We start from the raw sequence: 27,826 nt of genomic DNA, 5'->3' as shown, positions 1-27,826 counted from the left end.
CGCTTTTTATTCTATTTATTTGTCCCTCACCTCATTTCTGCTCTTTTGAGTTGACCTTCGCCCCTTGCTTGGCCTTTGCCTCTGTGCTTGAGTTTTTTGGTTTGCCCCGCCTCCAGCTCTGACATCACACGTCCTCTCACTAACCCGGAAAGCACAGGAGTTGTGTGTATGTGTGTGTATGAGCGCCTACCCTGCTCTCTCCTACGTGGTTAGCTTTGCTTTCATGGTGTGGTCAGTGTGGTCGTCATGTGAAGAGGAATTTCTGTCCTTACTTTTCTCTGTGTGTTTTGTATGTGTATTTCCTCTACAGTATTCCCAGATGAGAGATGAGGTGTTTAAGTCTAATCTAGTGTGTGCCTTCATTGTGCTCTTCTTCATCACTGGAATACAGAGCTTACTTCCCTCTGCAAGGTAAAGCATACTTTACACATGAACATACATATACAGATAGCCATAACCAGCAAAGACATTGAGGGTGACTCGTGATCTATTTGGGTTTATATATAGAAGTCATGGTTTCATGTTTCCAGTAGTATTCGATGTGGGGTTTTCACTGAAATTTGGTCCACACCAGTCTTGAATATTTGATTACACCCACAAATGTATCATATGATATGTGATCGCTCATGTTTGTAGGATGGTCACTATGGTGATACAGTTCTCCGTCCTCATCTTGCTGCACTGTTGCCTTGTTGTTGTGACAACGGCGGAGGACTACAAGTGTTTGCCGCTGGTTTTGCGAAAAGCGTGTTGCTGGGTGAACGAAACGTACGCTGCACGGAACGTCGTCATCTTCCTCTCCATCCTCATCAACTTCCTGGCTGCCATGATCAACATAGTGAGCAAACATTTTATTAATTTTATTTTCACTGTGATCATTATACTCTTGCACACTTCATCGTGGATATATAAAGTTCTAGAGCCCCACCAATCAATTTCGCAATGGAACTAATTTAAAGGGATACTTCACCGATTTTTGATATTAAACTGTGTTATTCCATTAACTAAAATGAGTTGATACATACCTCTCTCTTCTAAATGCATGCACTTAATCACTCTGACGGGCGGTGACATTTTGATAGCATTTAGCTTAGCCCACTAAGCCCAGTTTATTCATTAGGTACCAAACAGAGATCAAGTTAGATGCGACCAAGCACCTCTACGGTTTCCCTATTGAAATACAGTTACACCAATAGCTGGACAACCAAGTATGGTGACACAAAATAAAACCTGGTGCTTTTATATGCAGGTTAAAAAGGATAACTATGATGTATGGCGGAATAGCTCTTGTGAGAGTACTTCGAAAAAGTCACACCTGAAAAATCCTCCCTCACATTTCATATCTGTCAATAGGGGGAGAGAATTTTTCAGGCGGGACTTTTTACTGCGCAGAGTCCTCTCACAAGTGCTATTCCGCCATACATTATAGTTATCCTTCTAAAACCGCTTAGAAAAGCGCCCCTTTTTATTTTGTGTCACCATACTTGGTCGTTCAGCTAATAGTGTAACTGTATTTAAATTGGGGAAAGGTGGTGGTGTTTTTTTCTAACTAGGTCTAACTAGATCTCTGTTTGGTACTATAGTGAATGAACTGGGCTTAGTGGGCTAAGCTAAGTGCTATCAAAATGTCACCACGCATCAGAGCGATTAAGTGCACGCACTTAGACGAGAGAGGTGTGTATCAAGTCATCTTAGTTAAGGGAATAACATAGTTTAATATGAAAAAGAGGTGGAGTATCCCTTTAAACTCAAGAATTATAGAACTACTCCAGGGTACAAATTAAATTGTTTTCTAGTGTCAGACTTTAAACATGTTTGTTCAAAATTCACCAGCCTGTGACTAAAAATGAACCTTGCAAAATATATCAATACCATATTTGTTATCAGATGAAATTCGATTTTTAAAATGTATATATTGTATTGATATTTAATATGTAATTTTAATTTAATAACTTTCCAGATTTTTATATTTGGTTTACTTTTGCCATCATCTAACATCATCCATCATCATTTAAAACACTAATAATTTAAAGGTGCACTGTGTAATTTTAGCGACATCTAGTGGTGATGTTGCGAATTGCAACCGCTCACCCCTACCTTTCGAAGCACATAGTAAGCTGACACAGGACGATCTGGAGCAGAGAATAGCGAGTGCTCAGTAGAGCAGTTTGTCCGTTTAGGGCTACTGTAGAAACATGGTGGCGATTTCACTGTAAGGGTATATTTATGTAGATAGAAATGGCTCATTCTAAGGTAATAAAAACATAACGGTTCATTATGTAAGGTCCTTATACACCACTGAAAACATACAGCTCAGAACTAAGAGACCACTGCAAAATTATCAGTTTCTCTGGTGTTACAATTTATAGGTATGTGTTAGGGTAAAAGTTTATAGAATAAAACTCATTTTTGTTTTATTCTATAAACTACTGACAACATTTTTCCCAAATTCCAAATAAAATATTGTAATTTAGAGCATTTATTTGCCGAAAGCAACAACTGGTCAAAATAACAAAAAAGATGCAGTGTTGTCAGACCTCGAATATTGGAAAGAAAATAAGTTAATATTCATTTATAAAGAACACAATACTAATGTTTTAACTTAGGAAGAGTTCAGAAATCAATATTTGGTGGAATAACCCTGATTTTGAATCACAGCTTTCATGCATCTTGGCATGCTCTCCACCAGTCTTTGACATTGTTGTTGGGTGACTTTCCCAAAAATTCACGCAGCTCGGATTGGTTTGATAACTTGTGACCATCCATCTTCCTCTTGATCACATTCCAGAGGTTTTCAATGGGGTTCAGGTCTGGAGATTGGGCTGGCTATGACAGGGTCTTGAGCTGGTGGTCCTCCATCCACACCTTGATTGACCTGGCTGTGTGGCATGGAGCATTGTCTTGCTGGAAAAAAAAAGTCCTCAGAGTTGGGGAATATATTCAGAGCAGAAGGAAGCTTTCTTCCAGGACAACCTTGTACGTGGTTTGATTCATACATCCTTCACAAAGACAAATCTGGCCGATTCCAGCCTTGCTAAAGCACCCCCAGATCATCGCCAATCCTCCACCAAATTTCCGTCTGACCATTAGACGACCAGGTGTTGGACAAAGCTGAAAATTGGACTCATCAGAGAAGATGACCTTACTCCAGTCCTCTACAGTCCAATCCTTAAGGCCTCTTGCACACCTCAGCCTGACTCTTCTTTGCTTCTCATTGGTGAAGGGCTTTTTTTTAGCTTGGCAGGACTTCAGCCCTGCCCCTAGGAGCCTGTTTCGAACTGTACTCGCTGTGAACTTCACCCCAGCTGCCTTTTGCCATTCTTTTTGTAGGTCACTTGATGTCATCCTACGGTTGTTGAGTGACATTCGAATGAGTTGGCGGTCACTCTGTTCAGTGGAGAGTCGTTTTCGCCCTCTGCCAGTCTGTAGCTTTGTTGTCCCCAATGTCTGCTGCTTGACCTTGTTCTTATGACCCACCGTCTTTGAAGTTTTAAGGATGGAAGCAACCCGACGCTCACTGTATCCCTCTGCCAGTAAAGTAGAATTGAATCCTTCTTTTCCTCACTCAAAACTTTCCTTTTCAACTTTTTTGGCATGGGCAATAGTTTTTTTTTTTATTCCAATTACTTTTGAGGTACTACTAGCACTGTGTGTGCCTCATGCAATACGGTAGTGATGACAACAGAAGTGTTTTTTTTATACTTTTCCTCATTAAATAAGATTTGGTTCAGGTGATCACCTAATCAGCACCTCATTCAGTATAATGAGGTGTGTCTGTGTAGGAATTCAACAGACATGGGAATGGAATAGCTTCCATAATTTTAGAGATGCTGATTTAAGAAAAAAATTGCAGTGGTCTCTTAATTTTTTCCAGAGCTGTAGTTATGTATGTTATATTGCATTTCTGTCAATATATCCTCATAAATACTACACACTGCACCTTTAATGACTGTTTAATGCGTCTTTAGCAAATGTCAGAATAAAAATCTATTTTTCATACTGTAATTATAATGTTGTGATGCCTAAATTAAAAGTCTAATTATGGACTTTTAATACCTGCTATATTTATTAGTTACTCGTGAAATAGAAAGTTCATGTAAATGTAATCATATGGCTCTTTAAATAGATATATTCTCAAATAAAATCTATTTTCTAACATTTGCACTCTCTCTTTTACCATAGCTTTGGTGTGATTTCGACAAATCCGTCTCATTCAGGAACCAGACGTTTAATGCATCTGCTTCAATCCCAGATATCTGCTTTTACCCAGAGGTCTTTTCATCCACCGCCTCCCACGCAAACAGATCCACAATTTCTTGCCATGTAGTTTCAGTCTGTTTAAAGGATTGCTAGAATTCTATCATTTGTGTAAACTGTTTAAAAATCAATTCATTCACTGTGCATTGAGCAATGAGGTGTTAATTGTGAGGTTGTCTGGCTGTTTATTGACAGTATTTCGTGTTTACTGGAGTGTTGGCGATGGTGACCTGTGCAGTGTTCCTCCGACTCAACTCTGTTCTGAAGTTGGCCATCCTGCTGATCATGATCGCTATATACGCAGTGCTGACCGAGGCCTTCTACACGCCACTCTTCATCCGTTATGACACACTTACACTCAATCAGAGGTAAGTACACAAACTCTCACATTCAGGAGCCATTAAAGAACCAGTTATAAATAGTGAAATTATACATTACACTTTATTCACAGTATATAGACATAATTGTGATGATTCAAGTAAGCGCATAAGATGACGCGGACAAACTATAAGAGCAATAAATGTCATGCTGTTTCTCAAATAGCAGTCTTTGAGGGTTTTATTAGCTTTCAATTAAGTTTTATTAGGTTTCAAATTTTACTGTATGTTTGACGTCACATAGACGCAAGCTGTCTTCTAGATGTGGGTGGTGTGGCTGGATGGTCAAAAGTTTAGGTTGATAACTGTAAGCTTATAGGTTCAACTTATAACTGTAAGTTTACAGCTGTTTTGATTCCAAAATCTAAAGGTGCCGCCTTATTTATATAGTACCATACAAAAGTTTAATGATTTCTTACTTTTATTTAGCATTAACTGCTGGATTAAATTGATCAAAAGTTACATTTATAATGTTACAAAATATATTAAAGATAAAGATATCTATTTAAAAACAATGCGGTTCTTTTAAGCTTTTTATTTATCATAGAATAAAGTACATCACAGTTTCCACACAATTATTATGCAGCACAACTATTTGCAACATTGATAAAAAGAAGAACCCCAAACTTTTGCATGGGTATTAAAATTAAATTAAATTCAATTCAAAATTGAATTTAAAAATAATAGCCTAATAATAATGAGATTTTAATTTATAACTGGACAGAAAATAATTTTTTTTTTGCTGGTTAACACTAAATTAGATCAGAGTTGACAGAGTTTTTTTTATAAGTGTTTATAAGTTTTATTAAGAACACTGTAAATCGCTTTAGATAAAACCATCTGCCAAACTACAAATTACCCCAGAACAAGAGCTAAACCTCAAACTTTAAATCAGAACCAAGTCTTGAAAAAGGTTAGTACAAATCTAAGCAGACTTTATATGTACAGACTTTATCACTTTTGTTCAAATCTTTTTTTCATATCAGATATCATAAGTGTTTAACAAACAGTGTACAGTGTTATTATATAATCAAGGCTCTTTATGACATCTATAACAGATGTTAGTCTAAACTAACTGCAATCTGGACATTATAAACATGCTGGAGAGCTCATGAGACTTTCTGTCTCGTTTCCCTGGTTACAGCAAAAGCTTCCTGGGAACCAAGGAAACATCTCTGCTTCTCATGGCGATGTTCCTTTTAGCTGTGTTCTACCATGGCCAACAGGTAACACACACACACACACACACACACACGCTAACCTGACAGCAGATCAGGGGCCATTCTGCTACTATTTTATAATGTCACGTTTCTAAGAAACGGAGGCCAGTTATTGGCTGCTTCATAAGGTCTCACAGTCAATATATAAAAGCCCTGCTTTCTCTGACGCACAGTGTGTGCAAAGCTTTTTAAGTTCACTCTACTGATTGTTGTCTCTGATGCCGTAGATCAGGGAGAGAGTCGGTCCAAGTGGTGATGAGTGAGAGAGAAAGAGAAATGAGCGCTGGGTTTGTGTAGGGGGGTGTGTGTGTGTGGTGTCGACGGTGCTCTGATTAAGGCGAATGGAGTCTCGCATATGACCGAAATGCTTTGTGGTTGTGCCATGTGTTTGTGTCCAGCTATTAACTGCCTTTCCATATTTACCCCCTCCCCTCATGTCCATGGCAACAGTGTGTCATTTAGGCAGGTGGTGCCACTAGCAATGCTTGGCCTATGGATTGGGACTTGGCGTGTGTTTCTTGGACAGTGATTTGATCATTTCTTATTTATGCTCATCTTGTTGTTTGTGTGTCGGATAAATATACAAGCACTCTGTCACTGCGAGTCAGTGTCTATGAGGGATTGCTTTTCAAATGCTGTCTGAGAGCACAATGAAAATACTTGGTTCAAAGTCTAATTTTAAACCATTTAAAAATAAAATTATTACGTTTTAAAAAACAAAGAAATGTTATAGAATAAAATTAGTGAGAAACATTTGAAATATTTTGCTCTCTATTACAGACTTTAAACCCCACGGTATGTTTGTTTACTTGCAGTTGTTCTTAAACTTCATGTAATGCAATAACAACTCTGCATAAGCGAGCATTAAAGGGCGGGTGAAACACTTTTAGTCAATCTCATGTCAGTCTCAGGTACCTCATGTCAGTTCCCGACCTGAAAATGTTGTGGGCGGGGCTAAGGGCTGGCATCCAGGCTAATAAAGGTGCTCTATAGCAGTGTTTTCCAACCTTTTTTCAGTCACGGTACCCTTCATAAATGTTCACAATTTTGTGGCACCCCCTCGCATACGTTACGCTAGGGGTTTAACAGTACAGATTGCTCACGGGTCGGTTTGTATTATGTTTTAGGTTCACGGTTTTAGTACAGTTCGGTATTTGCCATGTTCAGAGAATAAAGGACTAATAAAAATTAAGAAAATAAGAACAAATAACTTAAATACAAGCAGCAGCACAAATAAATACTATTGAGCAAAGATACTGATAAAATGAACAATGCTTTATGCAGGAAAAATGCAGGTAGGTCTAACAGTTTTTAGGTAGAGAAATTGAATAAATAATCAAATGTAAAATAACTGCATATTTAACTGTTTAAATTAAAGATTAATCCTTATTAAACTTATACAAGCTATTCAATCAAAAAGCAGTGAGTGATGTCCTTATATCTTTTCTTTGACATTAAAAAGAGTAAAGGTTGCTCCCCCTTTAAGACCGAATAAAGGGATATACGTCGTCTTTCTTGATTGTATAAAGTTCACTTCAGGCATATTCAGACTATTTCTGCTTGGATACTCAACAAGATGGACATGTTGAAATACTTTTTGTGTGAGTTTCTCCGTTCAAGCGCAAGACTCGAAAGATAACTCAATATTTGCGTGCTGTGAGATGTGTGCACGCTCTCAGGTGAGTGCAGAGAGAGTTCTTCACACAGCGTGCGCGCGCTCTCATTCACGTCTTCTGGCGAATATACCCGGGTGATGACGGCGAAATGACTGGTCATACGGCAGCACCAGCATTCATTGAACACAGTTTACGAAGAGAGACCGGCTTGCCCATTTTTCTTTTATTATCGCTGTTGTAGGCCTATCACTGAGGAGCCAGCACATGTATCCATCGACAGAAACATACATCAAAGCACGTTTTTCAAGTTACAACCCATATTAAAGATGCGTCATCATCAGATGTGAGATGAACCGCGGTGCGAGTGCGTACTGGCACCTTTTACACGGCACCCCCGCTCACGTCAGGCGGCACCCCGGTTGGGAAACGCTGCTCTATAGCACCACTACAAAGAACCTTTCATGCCCCTTTAAAGGTTCTTTACACACCAAAGAACTACTTTTGGTGCCGTTTAGCACCATTATTGAGGAAGAAATAAAATGCGATATGGCACCTCTTACGGGTTCTACATAGCACCATTTGACAAAGGTGCTGTAGAGCATCTTTAAAGATATGGTGCTATTTGGCACCAAAAGTGGTCCCCCTATGATTACAAGCCAAGAACCACTTTTAGTGCCAAATAGCACCAATTTTTTGTGAGTGTGGGCTGAGCTAAAGAATCACGAGCACGCGCAGCTGTTGCATTGAGAGCGTCTGTGACATCCTCAAGTGTGGAAAAGAAAATGTTACCCTAAATAAACCATGGCTATCAATTAGATTCAACTATACATGATCCAGAATCTGATCCGGAGGATGGAATTAAACAGAAGCAGCAGCAACAGCAGGACGTCCGTCTCTGTGGTACTGTAACTATTTAGCAGCTTGTCAACATTTACTCGTGGTTTATGAGGACATGATTTGGTTTATAGACTATTGCATGCGACTGAACGGAAGCAGTAGCACGCAAAATGGTTTTGCAAGTCAGTGTTTACATAGAAAACAATAAAATATTAGCGCATTTTAAAGAAGAAGTGCACTTTGTGTTTTACAATAAACAAACAGACACCTAAAGTGGTCAGCTAAACAAATGTATTTAAACACACACCATAGATCGCATGCTCCATTGATGAATTATCTACACGATCGTGTTGTTTATTGATGTTTACTTGCGCAACAATATCCAACTAAGTTACACACAGTGTTTATGGGATTTTCTCTCTCACTCTAGTTGCGAGCGCACACTTCTGGGAGAAAAGCCCGTACAAGGAAATGCCGTCCATCCGACGTCAAGCGGACCCATACTCGAAATTTTTTTTCCAAAACTTGTGAGAAACCGAAAGGAGTATTTTTGACACAGAAATACTCCATCAAACGTATTTTTTTAAACTTGATGAGATGAGAATCCAAGTCTTTTTAAAGCTCAGAATGCATGAAACAGCATTTCACCTCCCTTTTATTATAAATGTTTGTTTTTTTATATTGTTGTATTGGCAGATTTTTTTCCATTTATACTCACAATATGTAAAACAGTTAGCCTAAATATCTAGACGCACCCTAGCGGCAGCAAACCTAATCTGTTGCGAGTATCGTCCAGCAACTCTCAATACCCTTCTGAGCTGTAAAAACCAAACTCTGGTCAGGCCAATCACATCATGTATAAAGTCGGTGGGCGGGGCTTAACATAATTACGGCTGAGCTGCACTTGCGTGCTTCTTGTAAACACAGATTGGTCTTTTGAATCAGCTTTGACTGCGACTCTTGAAGACTTCGAGTTAAAGGGTTAGTTCACCCAAAAATGAAAATTATTTCATTAATTACTCACCCTCATGTCGTTGGACACCCGTAAGACCTTCGTTCATCTTCGGAACACAAATGAAGATATTGAAGTTACAGTTATATATATATATATATATATATATATATATATATATATATATATATATAATATAAATATTGAAGTCGACCAAGTTATTGACGTGAACTTGACGCATGCGCGAGAATATGATGCAGCTCTGCCGTTCGAATACATGATCCGGAAGCGAAGAGGAGCGCTGCTATCACGTGAGTTCATGTCTGAGACCTACACGGAAGACTTGGTGGATAAAATCATTATTTAGATTTTTTTGCGCGCAAAATGAATGAATGAATGAATGAATGAATGAATGAGGCATTTATATAGAGCTTTCAAATGTACTACTGTACACCCAAAGCGCTTCACACTCATGTCAGGGGTCTCTCCTCAGCCCCCACCAGTGTGCAGCATTCACTTGGATGATGCGACGGCAGCCACAGTACAATGGCGCCAGTGCGCTCACCACACACCAGCGATAGGTGGAGAGGAGAGAGGGTGATGGAGCCAATTTAGTGGATGGGGATTATTAGGAGGCCATGATTGGTAAGGGCCAATCAAGGGAATTTTGGCAGGACACCGGGGTTACACCCCTACTCTTTTACGAGAAGTGCCATGGGATTTTTAATGACCACAGAGAGTCAGGACCTCGTTTTAACGTCTCATCCGAAAGACGGTGCTCTTTTTCAGTATAGTGTCCCCATCACTATACTGGGGCATTAGGACCCACACAGACCACAGGGTGAGCGCCCCCTGCTGGCCTCACTAACACCTCTACCAGCAGCAACCTGGTTTTTCCCAGTTGGTCTCCCATCCAGGTAAAAAAAAATCTATTTTTTTCGCATTGTAAAATTATTGTACAGCCACTGTAGTGAGATGGACTTTGTAACGAAGTCTTTAGTGCCTTTATGGGTCTTGTGAGTGGAAATATACTGAATGCCAATGGAGGCCTTTCTGAAGCCTTTCTCAGCCATCAGCTTTCAACAAAAAAATCTTCATTTGTGTTCTGAAGATGAAGGAAGGTCTTACGGGTGTCCAACGACATGAGGGTGAGTAATTAATGAAATAATTTTCATTTTTGGATCAACTAACCCTTTAAGCTTTTCTCTGAGAAAAGAACAAAGAACGCCACTGAAGTCATTCTTAAAAAGGCATGATGTGTTCGGTGTTTTGCCGACCGGATACAGCAAATGTTTAATCTGTCAACTTGCTCCACTTCACGTGACTCTGGTTGGTTTTAGCGCTATCCTATCGCGTGCAGAGGGAGTTTGAAAGACAACCGTTTATCCCGCCCCTCAGATTGAGCCCTGTCAATGGTGAGTTTCCAGACCAAACATGTTGATGTGGCTCTGGCTTGTCAGGCTATAATTACAGAGCCCTTAAAAGCACTCTGAACACACAGGAAAAACTGAGAATGCTAAATTTTGCATTCGCTTGGAAAACTATAGATTTGAATGCTTTTTTTTTTGCAAGCAAATGCAAAGTTTCTCAGGGGAAAGCAATACTTTTGCGAGAGAACTCAAAAGTTTTGTGAGCAAACGCAAAGGTTTTTTTTTCCATCACCTCGTACCCTGAAGGGCTCTGTAAAAAATAGCTTGGTGCAGTAAGATGAAATCGACTTCTACTCTTCATATATTATGAAGTTGTTGCTTCTCAAGGACAAAAAAACGGATTAATAAAGTAGACTGATAAAATATACTAAGCTTATTTTTGCCTTTTAGGCATCACTGAGATTAAAAGCAGAACAAATGGCTTTAGTTTTTTTCTAAGAGATTTTATGAGAATCATCTTAAGTAAATACAAAGACAATTTTTTTAATTTTAAATTCTACCTTTAGGGGTACAACAGCTTGTCACGGGGCAGTACCATTAAAATTATATATTTTACTCCTAAAAGGTGAATATTAGTACCGTAGAGTACAAATACGTACCTTAAGGTACTACTATGAACTTTTTGGGGGTAAAAAATGACAAATATATCCTTTTAAGGGTACTACCCCTGTGACAAGCTGTTGTAGCCCTAAAGGTACAATTTTGACTCCTTGTTTCTCTTTGTATTTACTTGAAGATGATTCTAATAAAATCCCTTAGCAAAAAACTAAAGTCATTTTTAAAACTACTTTCTCCACTTAAAAACTCCACTGAGTCCAATGGGCTCTGAAAGGACAATACAATGATCCTCTGGGGTAAATTCAGCACATTCCCCTTGATTAACCTGTAAATACAGGTACATGCCTTACTCAAGGGAAAAAGGCATGAGGGGATATAACTGTTGCATTATATTATCTGCCGAGTTGGATCCTTAAGAACCAAAGAGCTTAGCACATCACTTTATCGTGCTTAAAACAATGCATTCATTTTGGTCTCCTTTGTAACAGCTGCCAGACTTCAGCTGTCTAAATTGCTTTTTTGACAGAGATAAAGTCCCAAACACCTCCAGACAGGGGTGAGAATCCAAACCGGGCCTCCCAAGACACCTAAAACTTTGAAAACTCATTTGTATTAAACCCTTTTCATGCAGTTTGTCAAAAGTAATTTGGTTGATATGCACTGCTTTAATTGTCTCCTGTCTGAGCGTGGGTCTGCCTCTACATCTTTGTGCATGCGGTTTAGGGGTTAATGGAGGTTAGTCTTGTTGATGTGTTTTTAATAATCATTCGGACAGTCGTACACCCCTGTCTGCCCCACTTGCTTAATTACTCCTCATAAAATTATCTTTCGTTCCATATTTAGTCACAAATAAATACGCGCACACACATGCATTTTACACTCATACACATGCACAAACACTTACATCATGCCCTGACTGTTAGTAAATTAATTTTTTCAATCTGGACGCTTTTGTGAAACAGTTTCAATTAACGCTGGATATTAATGTATGCAGATGAGCGTGTGTTGCTGCTTAATTAGGGGGGGGCTTGTTGGAGCTCTTCGTTTGGGAGAGAGCTGATGGAAGTCAGGCTGAGCAGAGAGATCAGAAACGCAGCAAGACTTCACTTCCTGTTAAACGCGAGACCGCAAAGGGTCACGACACTGCCAAAGCGTTCAGGGTACTTATAGTGCAGTGTATGAAAGGAATAAAATGGGGATGTCATCATTTACTCATGTTGCTTGAAAAATGTATGGATATTTTTTCCTAGTGGAAGACAAAATGAGATGTTGAGACGCTTCTAAGAATATCTTGGCTGCTCTTTTTCATGCAGTAGAATTAGATGGCTATAAGAAGTGTCTGTAAAGCGCCAAAGAAAAGGTCAAAAGTTACCATTTTTTTAGTGTAATTAATACAGTTATTCAGCAAGGACACATTAAATTGATCAAAAATATCAGTAAATACTTTGGTCACATTTTTGTTTAGGGTCCAATTCTCACTAGTAACTAACTATTAACTATGACTTTTGCCTTAATAAAATCGTAATTACTTCTTATTAATAGTTAATAAGGTAGTTGTAAGTATTTGCTAGGATTAAAGGGTTAGTTCACCAAAAAATTAAAATTCTGTCATTAATTACTTACCCTCATGTCGTTCGACACCCGTAAGACCTCCGTTCATCTTCAGAACACAAATGAAGATATTTGTGTTGAAAACCGATGGCTCAGAAAGGCCTTAGTCAACACCAATGTCATTTCCTCTCTCAAGACCCATAAAAGGCACTAAAGACGTCGCTACAAAGTCCATCTCACTACAGTGGCTCTACAATCATTTTATGAAGCGACGAGAATAGCTTTTGTGCACAAAAAAATCCCTAAATAACGACTTAGTGTTGGGCCGATTTCAAAACAAAGCTTCGAAACCGTTTTGAATCAGTGTATCGATTCATGATTCGGATCACCAGTTTGTCGGTTTGACACGTGATCCGAATCATGAATCAATATGCTGATTCATAACGGTTCAAAGCTTTGTTTTGAAATCGGGCCATCACTTTATAAGTCATTATTTAGTTTTTTTTTGCGCACAAAAACTATTCTCAACGCTTTATAAAATGATTGTATGCTACTAAGTAATTATTTAAAGGGATAGTTTACCCAAAAATGTAATTTCTGTCATCATTTACTCACCCTCAAGTTGTTTCAGACCTGTATAAATGTTGGTAAACAAGCAGATCTCGGCCCCCATTGACTACCATAGTCAATGGGGGCCGAGATCTGCATTGTTACAAAAATTCTTCCAAATATCTTCCTTTGTGTACAGCAGAACAAAGAAATGTATAGGTTTGAAGCAACTTGAGTGCGAGTAAATGATGACAGAACTATCCCTTTAATAGTGAGAATTGGACCCTATACTAAAGTGTTGCTAATTCTTTGCGTTTAAAAAAATGCTTCTTTTTTTTAACTTTCTATTCGTCAAGGAATCTGAAAAGAAAAATAATATCCTTGAGAACTTCTTACAAGGTTTCTTGAGCAGCGAATCAACATTTCTTAAGGAAAGAAAGATTTCTTAAGGATCGTGACTCTGAAGACTAGTGTGATGATGCTGAAAATTCAACTTTGCCATCACAGGAATACATTTATTAACATTTTGTTTTAATTTATTTTAAAAATGCATTAATAATTCGGCATAGCATTGGTGAGCAAAAAAAAAAGTTAGATTTTTTTTTTATTGACCTCAAACTTTTTAACAATACTGTATTGTCCTTTTTCAAGAGTAAAGGTGGAGTTCAGGCTGGAGCAGAATGTATTAAACACTCGTTAAACTGTGGCATTTTATGTCAAAGCACTGAAACTTAATTTAATGGGATGTTTTATATTGCTCTGATAGTCTAAGATGAAGGATCACGATTCATCTTGTGAAGCTGAAGGACAGCTGGGAATGTAGCCTGAGTGTTAAATGGAGTAAAGTAAATGCAGAATTGGGCAGAGGGCACAAAACTCTACCGAGAAATAGAAGTGACCCAGATGCAGGCTGCCCAGCATATCACTGTGTGCACTGAGACAGATAACTGTGTCCGAAATTGAATGCGCACATCAGAATCTCGGCGGAAGTAGTAGGTAATCCGGGGACTTTTCACCTACTGTTTTTCCCATACTATAGTAAGGAAGTATTCGGTTTTGGACGCAGCGAGAGACTATAAAAGTCATAGCATCACTTAAAAACACCTGAAATTCAGATTCATTTCATATGATCTATTCACAAGTGGTCAAAACACTTTGTAATCCAGTCACTGAAAACACATACTGTACAGAGATAGTCAGAAGCGCATGTGATTTGGAATGTAAACGCTAATCTGTCCTGATGCATCCTAGACAGCACTTTTTGCACTTTGTCAACATGCAGTAACACTGACATAAAGAGTGATGTGTGTGTTTATGAAATCAGAGACCCTCCACTGAAATCTGAACACAAGTGGTCACAGGAGACACATTTGAGATGCTTGTGCAGATATATAAACCTCAAAGCAGACCACTTGTGATCGAATCATCCAAGATGGATCTTAATGCCAGTTGTAAATAGGTCTAACTTAACCAGCTGAAACTTACTGTATGTTGTCCAAATCTAAAACGAATTATACCCACAGTGTAGTTTGGTAGTAAGGTGATGGTGGCGTCTTGCTGTGGGACTCAGCATCAGCTTAAAACAGATGGAGTTATAGATGAGAAATCTGCCAAAAAACCTTGTGCTTTTAGTAGAACGATGGTCCCAAAGCCAAATTAACTTTTTAATTAAATTACTGGAGTGGCTCAAAAACAACAACGTGATTCACTTAAAATTTCCCAGTCAGAGACTAAGAATATGTGGCACTGTTTGAAAATTATGGCGTGCAAACCTGATTAACCTCAACAAACTGCAGCAAATCTGCCTGGAGCAATGGCCCAAAATCAATGTTGTCGTTGCTGCAAATGGATGGCACTATAAATAGTAAAATGTGGGGATTTAATACTTGTGTAAATATTATACTGTTGTTGTTGTTGTTGTTTTGTCAATTTTTTTACATTTTATTAAGAATATTTTTTTAATGCATTTCTACATATTTTACTGATTATGAGTTATTTTCCACATTTAAGAAGATCTTTCCTGTCATTGATTACCTACAGATGCTTTCCTCCACTAGTTGCTAGGATTTTTGTGTGCCTTTTCTTCCAGTGACTGGATTGTGTTTGCTGAGTGTGTATTTGCTCTTCATCTGCCTAGTATTGCTGACAGTTATTAGATATACCTTCTCTTTTTCTCTCTCTCTCTTCTTTGAGACTCAAAGCCTTTTCCTTTTTTATTTGTATTTATATATATTATAGATATAAATGCGTTTATAATTTTACAAAAAAGTTCCATTTCAAATATTACTGTCCATTTTAACTTTCTAACTATCAAAAATTCCTGAAAAAGTATCATGTTGTCCACATAAATATTAAAGGACCTGTTCTTCGCGATTCCTTTTTTCGAACTTTAGTTAGTGTGAAATGTAGCTAAATAGAGCATAAATAATACCTGTAAAATTATAAAGCTCAAAGTTCAATGCCAAGCGAGATATTTTATTTAACAGAAGTTTCCTTTCAAAGCCTACAGCGAACGGCTGGTTTGAACTACAGCCTTGCACTTCCTGCTGTAATGACGTCACTAGAACCGTTTGTTGACTAACCCTCCGCCCACAAGAACACGCAAAATAGGGGGCGTGGTCTTGTTGCTCTCTCACGTGGAGAAGATTCATTCATTCAGCGCTTGCATCTCCCCGTTATGGTAAGAGGCGGGACCTTTCCAGGCAAAGTGCGCTAAGCTGCTGTCCAATCACAACACGGGAAGTGCTGGCCCAATCAGAACTCATTACGTGTTTCTGAAGGAGGGACTTCCTAGAACAAGGAAATCATCAGCCCGTTTTTAGGACAGAGAAAGCAGCGCTGTACAGATAAGTAAATAGTGTGAAAAATTTGTTTTTTTACACGCGAAACATGAACTCGAAGAACGGGACCTTTAAGTAGCACAACTATAATAAATAAATAAAAATCACCAAATCAGAATTAGAATGATTTCTGAAGGAAAGTGACACTAAAGACATAGAGTAATGATGCTGAAAATACATATTTGAATCACAGGTGTAAATTATATTTTTAAATATAATCAAATAGAAAACAGTTCTTTAAATTGTAATTATATTTCCCAATTTTACAGTTTTGCTAGCCATGGTATAATACAGGTATATACATATGCAGCTAATACAGCATTGGAGACTTATTTTTAAAAATATATTTTTTTTAAATCCTACCAACCCCAAACTTTTGAGTGTATGTTAGTGTATGAATAATACAAAATACTTAAATACTATAATAAAATAAATATAAAATATGAAAATATATGATTTATATCTTATTGAAATTATATATATATATTTATATATATATATATATATATATATATATATATATATATATATATATATATATATATATATATATATATATACATGTGTTTGTGTGTATTGTTAATTTTCTTCAATCTACTGGTCTTTCACTGCTATCTGTTATAAGTTGAGTAGCAGGGGCAAATTCATAATATTCTTTGTATTTGTTGTGACAAGCAGTCTTCAGAGGTCAGTTGCATAAACTGCATAAACATGCTTTTTTAACAAGTATGTTTATAAGTCAGTTATATAAAAATATAAATTGGTCTAATTTGATACCGAAAAGTATGATTTTTAATGCTAGTTGGTCATACTAGTTCTTAAAGGGTTAGTTCTCCCAGAAATGAAAATTATCCCATGATTTACTCACCCTCAAGTCATCCTAGGTGTATATGATGTTCTCCTTTCAGACGAACACAGAGTTATATTTTTAAAAAAAATCCTGGCTCCTTCAAGCTTTATAATGGCAGTGTATGGCTGTTTCTGTTTTGAAGTCCCTAAAAGTGCATCTTTCCATCGTGAAAGTGCTCCACACGGCTGAAGAAGAACATTGAAGAATGTTTGTTACAAAGCAGATAAAGCAACCATTGACTATCATGATATCCTTGCTATGGTAGTCAATGGTTGTTCTATCTGCTTGGTTACAATCATGCATCAAAATATCTTTTTTTGTGTTCAGCAAAAGAAAGAAACGCAAAGAGGTTTGGAACAGCTTGAGGGTGAGTAAATGAACAGTTCATTTTTGGGTGAACTATCCCTTTAAGACACAGTCTTAATATAATGGCTATGCAGTTGACTCCAGCAGAAGATAAGGGTAGATATTGAACTTCTTTCTGACCCGTACAGCTGGTCTGCTCTGCCAAGGCCTGTGTGAGACTGATGAATGCTTTATACAATAACGGTGTAGGACTATAACACTGATTTGCTGTCCTGTGTTTTTGTTGATTTAATGTGTGTTGTGATGCTTTGTTGTCTGACTAGCTTTATTCTCTGTCTCTCAGCTGGAGTATACTGCTCGTCTGGACTTCCTATGGCGTGTACAGGCGAAGGAAGAGATAAATGAGATGCGGGAGCTGCGTGAACACAATGAGAACATGCTCCGGAACATTCTCCCCAGCCATGTCGCACGCCACTTCCTGGAGAAAGACAGAGACAATGAGGTAGAGAGACAGAATGGATCTGGGTGTCTCACTTCTTTAGTCTGACAGGAAAAACATGGCAGCACTTAGACAGCAAGAACATGTGAGGAGAGGATGAATCATTGCCAGTCTCTTTGTTCTTTGTTGGGCTTTATTGGCATGACAGTCAACTTTTTATAAGCATTTGCAGCTGCAGAAGTCAAAACCAATAAAATTGTTTTACTCAAATCAATAATAACGTGGAAAGAATGCGTTATATTGATCAAAAGTAACAGTAAAAACGTTTATAATAGGATTTCTATTTCAAATAGATGCTATTTATTATTCTTAAGTTATATTCATACATTTGAAAAAAAATGGTTTCCGCAAAAAGAAAAGCATTGATGATAATGTGTTGACATGATTTCTGAAGGATCATGTGACACTGAAGACTGAAGTAATGATGCTGAAAATTCAGCTTTACCATCACAGCAATAAATTACATTTTAAAATATATTTAAATAGTAGACAATTATTTTACTCTGCAATAACATTTCACAATATTACTGTCTTTACTGTATTTTGATCAGATAATTGCAGTTTAAGACAGGGGTTTTTAAACTGGGGTCCGGGGACCACCAGGAGACCACAAGAGAGGTACAGGGGAAAAGTCTAGAAGAAAAAAAACTATAAATAAAAATAAAATAATAATTAAAATAATAATAATATTAAAATAAAATAAAATAAATAGTAAAGAAATAAATTAGATCTAAATAAATGTAATGAAAAAATGAGTTTGTTAATAATCTACTAAATAAATGTAATTATATTAAAATAAATTTAAAAATATTAATATAAATAAATACAAATTTGATTAAAAGTCAAAAATAATACATATAACAATAAATTACTATATCGAGGAGAACAATATATATAAACAAACTAATTTTAGATTTATAATTTTTTTTGTGTGCATAAATTGAGTGTTTATAAAATATCCCTCATAGATTTTAGAATGGGGGTCCCTCACACAGGGATGATCATATTTGGGGGTCCGTGGCATTTAAAAGATTAAAAACCTTGGCTTAAGAGACTCTTTGCAAAAACATTCAAAATATTTTGAACAACCCAAACTTTTGAATGGTAGTTTTAATTGTCCAAATTCACATTGAACTTGGATTTATTTTTTCACTGTACAAATACATTCTGAGATTTCTTATAATTCATTACATTTATATAGCGCTTTTCTAGGCACTCAAAGCGCTTTACATAGAAGGGGGAATCTCCTCAACCTCCACCAATGTGCAGCATCCACTGGATGATGCGACGGCAGCCATATTGCGCCAGAACGCTCACCACACACCAGCTGATTGGTGGAGAGGAGACTGAGTGATTAAGCCAATCAGGATATGGGGATTATTTGGAGGCCATGATGGACAGGGGCCAGTGGGCAAATTTGGCCAGGATGCCGGGGTTACACCCCTACTCTTTATCGAAGGACATCCTGGGATTTTTAACGACCACAGAGAGTCAGGACCTCGGTTTAACGTCTCATCCGAAGGACATGGAGGATTTCTTCCTCCATGAAGGATGTTTGTAGACAGGGTAAACCCAGCCTGATCTGCCGTAGTGATGTCCGGTTCGCGAACGAATCGTTCTTTTTAACCGGATCTTTATAGTGAACCGGTCGAACCAGTTCACCAAATCGAACTGAATCGTTCTAAATGGTTCGCGTCTCAAATCAGGGCTGATCCCACAAGTTACTGTAGTTATTAACTTTCTGCCATCAGTGACAGTCTCTCAAACTAGAAATAAAACTAATATCTTGAAGTAGATGCTGTAACTCCAATCGTTAGCTGAAGTGAGACATGTTTTGCTGAGAGATCTGATGAACTCACGAGCAGCTGATACTGAGCATGCGCGTGTAACCGAACGTACCGGTTGTCGGATCCTCGGATCAGCAGTACAGAATCAAAACCGTTTCTATCGGACACGTTCGATACTGAGATGCGTGTTATTTGTTCAGAGGAACGAAATGCAGGTTAAGTGTATTTAAAACTAATCACGTTTGGAAACATCATAACAAAGCCGTCACTGTATTATTTTAAAGTTTTGGAAACAATGGATTGTAAAACGGTCAAATTAAACATTTATTTGTTTTATCAATAATGCATGATATTTTCAGGATCAGCTTATCTTATTTAATTTCTAAGTCGATAAAGATTTTAAAAACATGTAATCAAAACAGTAGGTTTGATATAGACTATTCAGCTTGCAGCAGTTCGCAGCTTAGCACCCTGTGCTCAGCACACACACACACACACACACACTGATACAGCGGTTCTCGAGTCAGATCGACCGGTTGCAACGGATCACCGGTACAGAATCGAGAACCGTTTCTATCGGACACGTTCGATCTTTCGGACATGTTCGATTCTGAGAACCGGTGAGCGGAGATACTGAGCATGCGTGAGAGCGTCGTAACCGAACTGTTTCTCTCGGACTGGGAGAGCTGATGCTGATAGTACATGAGCCCGGGTGAACTGAGCATTTGTGTAAGTAGGCCTATTCTGTCAATGTACGTTTATTTAATCCGTGGAAAACATCAGTGTTTGCACGACAGTGACAGTCTCTCAAACTAGAAATAAAACTAATATCTTGAAGTAAGTTAGATGTTGTAACAATTGATCAGTTCGATTTGGTGAACTGTATTTAGTGCTGTTGCAAAACATAAATGAAAAAAAGTTTCAAAGATGATGATGATGTCAATTATAATTATTACTATACTAAGTTTTGATTACAAATACTTTATATGGATGTGTTTGAATGTATTTTCATCCGCCGGGATGATAGAAATGACGTCATTACGTAAAGACGTAAAAGAACCGGTGATCCGGTTTTTTTAACCGGATCATGGAAACGAACTGTCCGAAAGAACCGGTTCGCGGAAAAGAACCGAACTTCCCATCACTAATCTGCCGGCGATTTGATTTCGCCCTGCAACTCAGTCTGGAAACCTGTATATTTATTTCTACTGGTTCTGTTACACATTTGCGGGAACCAATCACAGACTGGCTTATCCACCTGGTGTGCTATTGGCTGGTTTAACATGATTATGGATGGGCTGTTGCCCATTGATCTCGCCTCTTGTGGTCTGATTGGTTGAAGGACTATCCAATTGCGTAGAGAGTCATTTGAAGAATGCTCGTTGATCATGCCCCTTGTGCAGTAGAAAATACAGAGCAGACTCCTCAGACCAATGTTCAATCTTAAATTGAGCTTGGTCTGCTGATAGCCAGACAAGGATGTATGCAGTGTTGCTGTAGAATTTAGCTAAAACACAGTATCTTAGTAGGCAGCATAATTAAATTTGTCTCCCATTTGGAAAAGCTTCTGGTTCTGGTTAATTTAGTTGTGCAACATAGATTGTTTATCTTGTGGCAGCCATGTTTAATGCGCCTATAAATCTTTTTTTGCTAGTTTCTTTTTTTCTTATTCCTTTGTTCTTTCCTTTGAGTTTGTAAAGGCAGCCTGTGTGTGTTTGTGTGCTCTCTTCTCCTGATGTGACTCCTCTGTTTATTTCTGGAATGTTCCGCTGTCAGTCAATCAGACAATAGGGAGGCTAAATAATGGAGCTGTATAACTCACGGATAAAAAAAATGCATCCATTAAGCCTGTGTGTGTGGGTGAGTGTATTGAGTTGCTTTAATTATCCCATTAATTTATAATCAGGTGGAGTATTGAGGCATGATTTAACTGGTGACGCTAAAAGTGTGTGTGAACCATAATTTACGCCACTCTCTGCTATTATTAAGAGGAGAAAATCAACCTCTCCCTCACACAAGCACACACGCTGTCTTGCTCGCAAAACCTGCCACTCTTGAAGGGCACTGCGATAATTTGGTTCGGTGACTAATACTTATTATGTGTATTATTACCTGTTTTCCTCACTTGTCTTCAACAGTCATTGACTTTTTACACGTACGATTGCTCAGCAGTACTGGCATGCAGGGAAGACATCATGCGCCAGCAGGGCGTATCAGTGCGATGCTGAATGTTTAGGGTGTATAGAGAGAGTTTGACGTCACGCTCCCTCTTTAAACTGCAACGTTAGAGCAGTGGCCTTGTGGTTTGCACACATTAGACTGCAAATATAGTACGCAATTAGTCCGAATAAATCTGCTCACTTCATTTGAAAAGTGTGGTACGTGATATTATGTAGTGCATTTGAGTTCTGTTCATAACCTTGTGTATATGAGAAGTGTGTGTAAGTCATTATTTTTAGGGCACTTTAGGGACCACTCACACCGTTATGTTTCATTATTATTTTACACATGCAGAGAAACGGTTTGTCTTTGTAACACTTTTTTTTGTTGTAAACTTAATATGATTAATTCTATATAAAATGTATTAAATTATATGAATTATATAATATTAACATATTCTATTACATAATAATATAATTAATAATATATAATATTTAAACAATCAGTTTTCTTTTGTATTTTTGTGTTTTATATAAAATATTATTTATATATAAAATATATTTTAGCAGTGTTATTTTAGTATAATTGAGCTTTAGTTAATATCTTTTTTAACTTATTATACATATTTTATATTATTTTCTATGTATAGTTATAGTTTTTTGTGTTTTGTCATTTTAGTTTTTTGTACATGTCTAGGCTATATAGTTTTTATTAGTTTTTATTTCTGTTTTTGTTTGTTATTTTAGCACGTTAAACTTTTTTATTATAGTGATTTTGCTGTGTGTTTTGTCATTTTAGTTTTTAGTAAATATGTCTTTTTTTATTATTCATTTTATTTTAGTTTTAGTTTGCTATTTTAGTACAAGTTAAACTAAATGAAAATGAAAAATGTTGTCTTGGCAATTAGATGAATTTAAATAAATGTGTATATATATATATATATACACACACACACACATAATTTTATCTCAGTTAACTTTTATTTTATTTCAAGTAAAAAATAAAATGTTATGGTTTTAATTTTGGTTAAATATAATGACCCTGCTTGTCAAATGCATTATAAATTATGATTTATTAAAATGTGTTTATTATAGTTATTGTACACATGCAGGGGGAACAAACTTGATTTGCCATTGCAACATTGTTTTGTTACTACACTTGTTTTTTTTTTTAAAGATGATTTGAAAAAATATTTGTATATATTTATTCTTACATTATATTATGTTATAATATAATTCATAGAATAAAACATTGTTCATATAATATATTAGCATACTGTATTGCATACTATAATTAATATTATATATAAACCATGTTTTTTTGTATGTTGTATGTGTTGTATTGGCATTTATCAGATATCAGCCTTATCAGATGCATCTGTTCTGACTCCCACTTGTGAGGTAATCAAGTGTGTTAGTTGTAAAGCAACACTGCCCTCTACTGGTCAACACATTATGCACATACCACATTCACTGTATTGTTGTTCTCAAGTTCATTGGACCCACATTTCTCTGTATTTACATGTGTCAAATTGAACCAAAGGCATCTGATGTTGACTTGGTCCAGTGAGGAGGTTTCTAATGTGTGGTCTCCATCCACAGGAGCTCTACTCGCAGTCATATGATACGGTGGGAGTGATGTTCGCCTCCATTCCGGGCTTTGCGGATTTTTACTCACAGACGGAGATGAATAATCAGGGCGTGGAGTGTTTGCGGCTGCTCAACGAGATCATCGCTGATTTTGATGAGGTCAGAATTCTACCATCACACACACACACACACACACACACACACACACACACACACACACACACACACACACACACACACACACACACACACACACACAAGGCATTCTCCATAGTCCATATTTAAAGGTATAGTCCACCAATAAATGACAATTTTGGCATTATTTATTAAGGCTCATGCTGATCCAAACCCATTCTAGGACAGCATTACAGGTTTGTAATGACATGGGGGTGAGTAAAAAATGAAAGATTTGTCATTTTGGGGTGACCTATCCCTTTAAAGTGCATGTATTATGATTTTTCCTTCATGCAGTGTGTAATATAGCTGTTTGTAAATATAAAGTAATTATCAAGCGTTAGTTCTGGCAGGTCACGTTCACGTTAGTCAAGCTCGCATTAATTGACTGTCAGCTGATATACGTCTACCTATAGGAATACTTGGTCTATCACAGCATACTATTACGCTTCTCCAGAGCTAATTACCCTCCTCCATCCCCAGCTCCTCCTCTCGTCAGTCAGGATTTGGCCTTCTGGTTCCCCTTGCATCTGACTAATTTCCCAAATTATGCTGTACAATAAATGGTAAATGGACTGCATTTATATAGCACTTTTAAACTTTTAACAGACCCTTGGTCATCCAAAGCGCTTTACATTCACCCATTCATACACCGACAGCGATGTCAGCCATGTAAGGCGCTCATAAAAAATATGAGCAATGGACTGACAACTTTATTAAACATATGGAGTACGAAATCCAGTGAGACCGGACTAATTTGCCTATTCTTCGTAGTATTTTAAACCGTGATGGAAACATAGACAGCAACAGGTCTGGAGGAAAAAAGTTCCTGTGACAAATTGTTCTGGGTAATTCGTTGACATGTCGAAAAGAAGCTGTTTTCTGTGCTGTGAAAGTACATCCATTTTGCATGCACTTCCAAAGGATGAGGACTCGGGCTTGGATTGATAAAAACCAACACCAACATACTGTCTGTATCACTGCGTCCAAGTGTTGAGAAAGGGGCGGGAGCTCAAATTCCGATAAGGGAATAGGCGAAACGTTTCGGACATGCACTGTAAGCAGTAGAGCCATCACTGAGCTATCTGTACTTTTTTTTAACCCAGCCCAATCTGCCGGCGATTTGGTTTTGCCCTGCAGCTCAGGCTGAAAACCTGTACATTTTTCTATCCTGCTTCCGTTACACATTTGAGGGGACCAATCACAAACCGGCTTTTTTTTGGCAGGTTTAACACGATGACGGATAGAGAAGCGACAGATCGTTGGTCTGATTGGTTGAAGGACTATCCAATTGCGTGCAGTCATTTGAACTATGCACGTTGATCACGCCTCTTGTGCAGTAGAAATACAGAGCAGACCAATGTTCAATCTTAAAGGGGTGGTGAAACACTCAGTTTCAGTCAATCTTGAGTACCAATAGAGTAGTATTGCATCCTTCATATCTCCGAAAAGTCTTTAGTTTTATTATATTTATAAAATAAATATAGGCTGTACCGAGTCTTTCCAGAAAAAAAAACGAGCGCCTGGAGGCGTATCGTGTGGGCGGAACTGAAGAATGATGAATGCACACAAAGCAGTGACGTCCTCAAGCGTGGAGAAGAAAACGTTACTCTAATAAACCATGGCTATCAATCAGATTCAACTAATACAGATATGATCCAGAATGAGATCCGGAGGCTGAAATAAATTGAACAGGAGAAACAGCAGCAGCAGGACGTCCGTCTCTGTGGTATGTACTGTATTTAGTGGCCTGTCAACATTTGTGTGTGTTTACTCGCAGTTTATGAGGACATGATTCGGTTTATGGACTATTGTATGCGACCAAACATTAACAGTAGCAAGCAAAACGGTTTTGCACGTCAGACTAGTGTAACGTTATACATAGAACAACAATGGAGTAACCGTTAGCGCATTTGAATGACGAAGCACGCTTTGTGAGAACGCTAGGTTTATGTTTGGGTGGTTTTACAATAAACAAACTGACACCTATAGTGGTCAGCTAAACAAATGTATTTAAACACACACCATAGATCGCATGCTCCATTGATAATTTAACTAACGTTATACATGATCGTGTTGTTTACTGATGTTTACTCACGCGACGATAGCCAACAACAGACATTTGAAGCAGTTTTACTCACCGCCTGCTTGCAAAGCAGGACCGTGAACCTTTACCGTTGGGACCGCTCCGTCAAAAACACACTTCTTTGGAAACTGTTGATTATATGAAGTCCTGTGACAGCAGTGACCGTGGAGATCCACTTTTGTGACGCGACCGAAGCGTATGTTGTGACGTTTCCCATCATTTCTGCGTTCAAATTGGTTCAAATGCAGCGCTGCCTTCCCGGAATGCTGTGCTGAAGCGTTGAAGTCGCTTGATGTCACCCATAGGAATAAAGTGGAGCGCAGCGCGACAGAAGTGTTTTACGGACGAGGGGATCTGCAGCTGAGAGCAGTGTTTATGGGAGGCGTGCATCTAGTCGCGCGCACGCACACCCTTCCGCGAGAAGAGCCCGTACGGCCCATACAAGGACCTTCCGCTCTATCGACGTCAAGCGGACCCATGAAAAAAAAAAACTCTCCATAACTTGTGAGAAAACGGAAGGAGTATTTTTGACACAAAAATACTCCATCAAACGTCCAACATCAGCATTTCAGCATTTCACCCCCCCCCCCCCTCCCCCCCTTAAAAGATGGAGCTTGGACTGGTGATAGCTAGAAAAGACCATCTGACCATCTGTCTTTGAAACAGCATTATCGGGAACCTTTAATATTGATGATTCATCTAAGATGCACAAATCTGTCACACCTGCTCAGAAGCTGCTGATGAAAGTTTCATGTTACATTGGTGGTCTGTCATTTTTTTACAGATTCTCTCTCTCTCTCTCTCTCTCTCTCTCTCTCTCTCTCTCTCTCTCTCTCTCTCTCTCTCTCTCTCTCTCTCTCTCTCTACAGCTGCTGGGGGAGGAGCGATTTCAGGACATCGAGAAGATTAAGACCATCGGCAGCACGTACATGGCTGTGTCAGGACTGTCTCCTGAGAAACAAGTATGAAAACACACACACCTACTCAAACCTACACTCACTCATGCTAAAACATATGACCACTTCTTATCAGCAGTGTCTGTAGTTTGAAATCAATAAAAAGGGTCAGCTTGTGCACTAATCTTTCTATATGTGTGTGTTACCATAGCAATGTGAGGATAAATGGGGGCATCTGTGTGCGCTGGCAGATTTCGCCATTGCTCTGAATGAAAGCATTCAGGAGATCAACAAACATTCATTTAACAACTTCCAACTCAGAATCGGTAAGAGTCAAATGATTTTAACACTAATTACTTACAAACACATTTGAAAGTGACAATGGAGCGCAACAGTGACTGCCAAAGTTTTTTTTATTAGTCTTGAATTTACCCATTTATTTTTAGATTTTTTTAATATAAAGCCATGAATGAAACCAACCATCTCTGAGAAGAGTCACATCATTACAATAAGTTAATTAATTAATTCAAATTGGGAAAAAAACTTTTTTGATTAATTATTCATATTAGGTGCTTGAGGTTGAAAAGAGCCGTACAAGTATATCATTTGCAATGCCTTGTGGGAGTGGGCAGTCACTATTCCCGTTGCCATGGTTACTGATCCTTTTAGGCTCATGGGTAATGTAGTTCTACTTCTGAATTTCTATCTTTCTATACATAAACAATTAAAAATGTCATTTTGAAAGAAATGACTACTTTTATTCAGCAAGGACACATCAAAGTGTTCAAAAGTGAGAGTGAAGAAATGTAAAAAAATTATTTCAACTAAATACTGTCCTTATGAACTTTCTATTCATCAGAAATTCCTGAACACGTTTCCACAAAAATATTAAGCAGCACAATTGTTTTCAACTAATAATAATAATAATATGTAGAATTGTTTTTTAAGCACCAAATCAGCATATTAAATATTATTTCTGAAGGATCAATTCAGCTTTGCCATCACATAAGTAAATTATATTTTAAAAAGAAGTTGAAATAGAAAACATTTATTTTAAATTCTAATCAATGATTTTCCCTTTTTTTCTTGCCCGTATCTCGTAAATGTTATTATTTATTTATTTACCTTTTTTAAGCTGATTCCACTCTACTGAAAATAGATTTAGATGTTAACATGTCATAAAACAGTCAAATAAATCAATTGAAATGAATGTCTTCTTAACAGCTCCAGGGCTCATCATAAGTCTGTCATGGAAGATTTAATTATCATCACAAAAAGCAAATCAGTGTTTT

At 37.7% G+C, this 27,826-nt stretch overlaps 1 protein-coding gene across 2 annotated transcripts in view; it reads left to right on the top strand.

The window, feature by feature from the left end:
• adcy8 (adenylate cyclase 8 (brain)) overlaps positions 1-27,826 on the top strand; it is a 70,147-nt gene that overhangs the window by 41,534 nt on the left and 787 nt on the right. For both annotated transcript variants that reach the window (XM_067452548.1, XM_067452549.1), the window contains 9 exons: positions 311-411; positions 637-838; positions 4,183-4,272; positions 4,453-4,625; positions 5,779-5,860; positions 17,687-17,845; positions 23,391-23,537; positions 26,508-26,600; positions 26,746-26,860. In XM_067452548.1, the coding sequence (XP_067308649.1) occupies positions 311-411; positions 637-838; positions 4,183-4,272; positions 4,453-4,625; positions 5,779-5,860; positions 17,687-17,845; positions 23,391-23,537; positions 26,508-26,600; positions 26,746-26,860 (1,162 nt within the window). The remainder of the gene's footprint in view (positions 1-310; positions 412-636; positions 839-4,182; positions 4,273-4,452; positions 4,626-5,778; positions 5,861-17,686; positions 17,846-23,390; positions 23,538-26,507; positions 26,601-26,745; positions 26,861-27,826) is intronic.

Source organism: Pseudorasbora parva, chromosome 9, assembly GCF_024679245.1.
Source record: "Pseudorasbora parva isolate DD20220531a chromosome 9, ASM2467924v1, whole genome shotgun sequence".
NCBI classification, from domain to species: domain Eukaryota; kingdom Metazoa; phylum Chordata; class Actinopteri; order Cypriniformes; family Gobionidae; genus Pseudorasbora; species Pseudorasbora parva.
The sequence above is the reverse complement of the archived record's forward strand: the minus strand, read 5'-3'. Positions and strand labels throughout refer to the sequence as shown.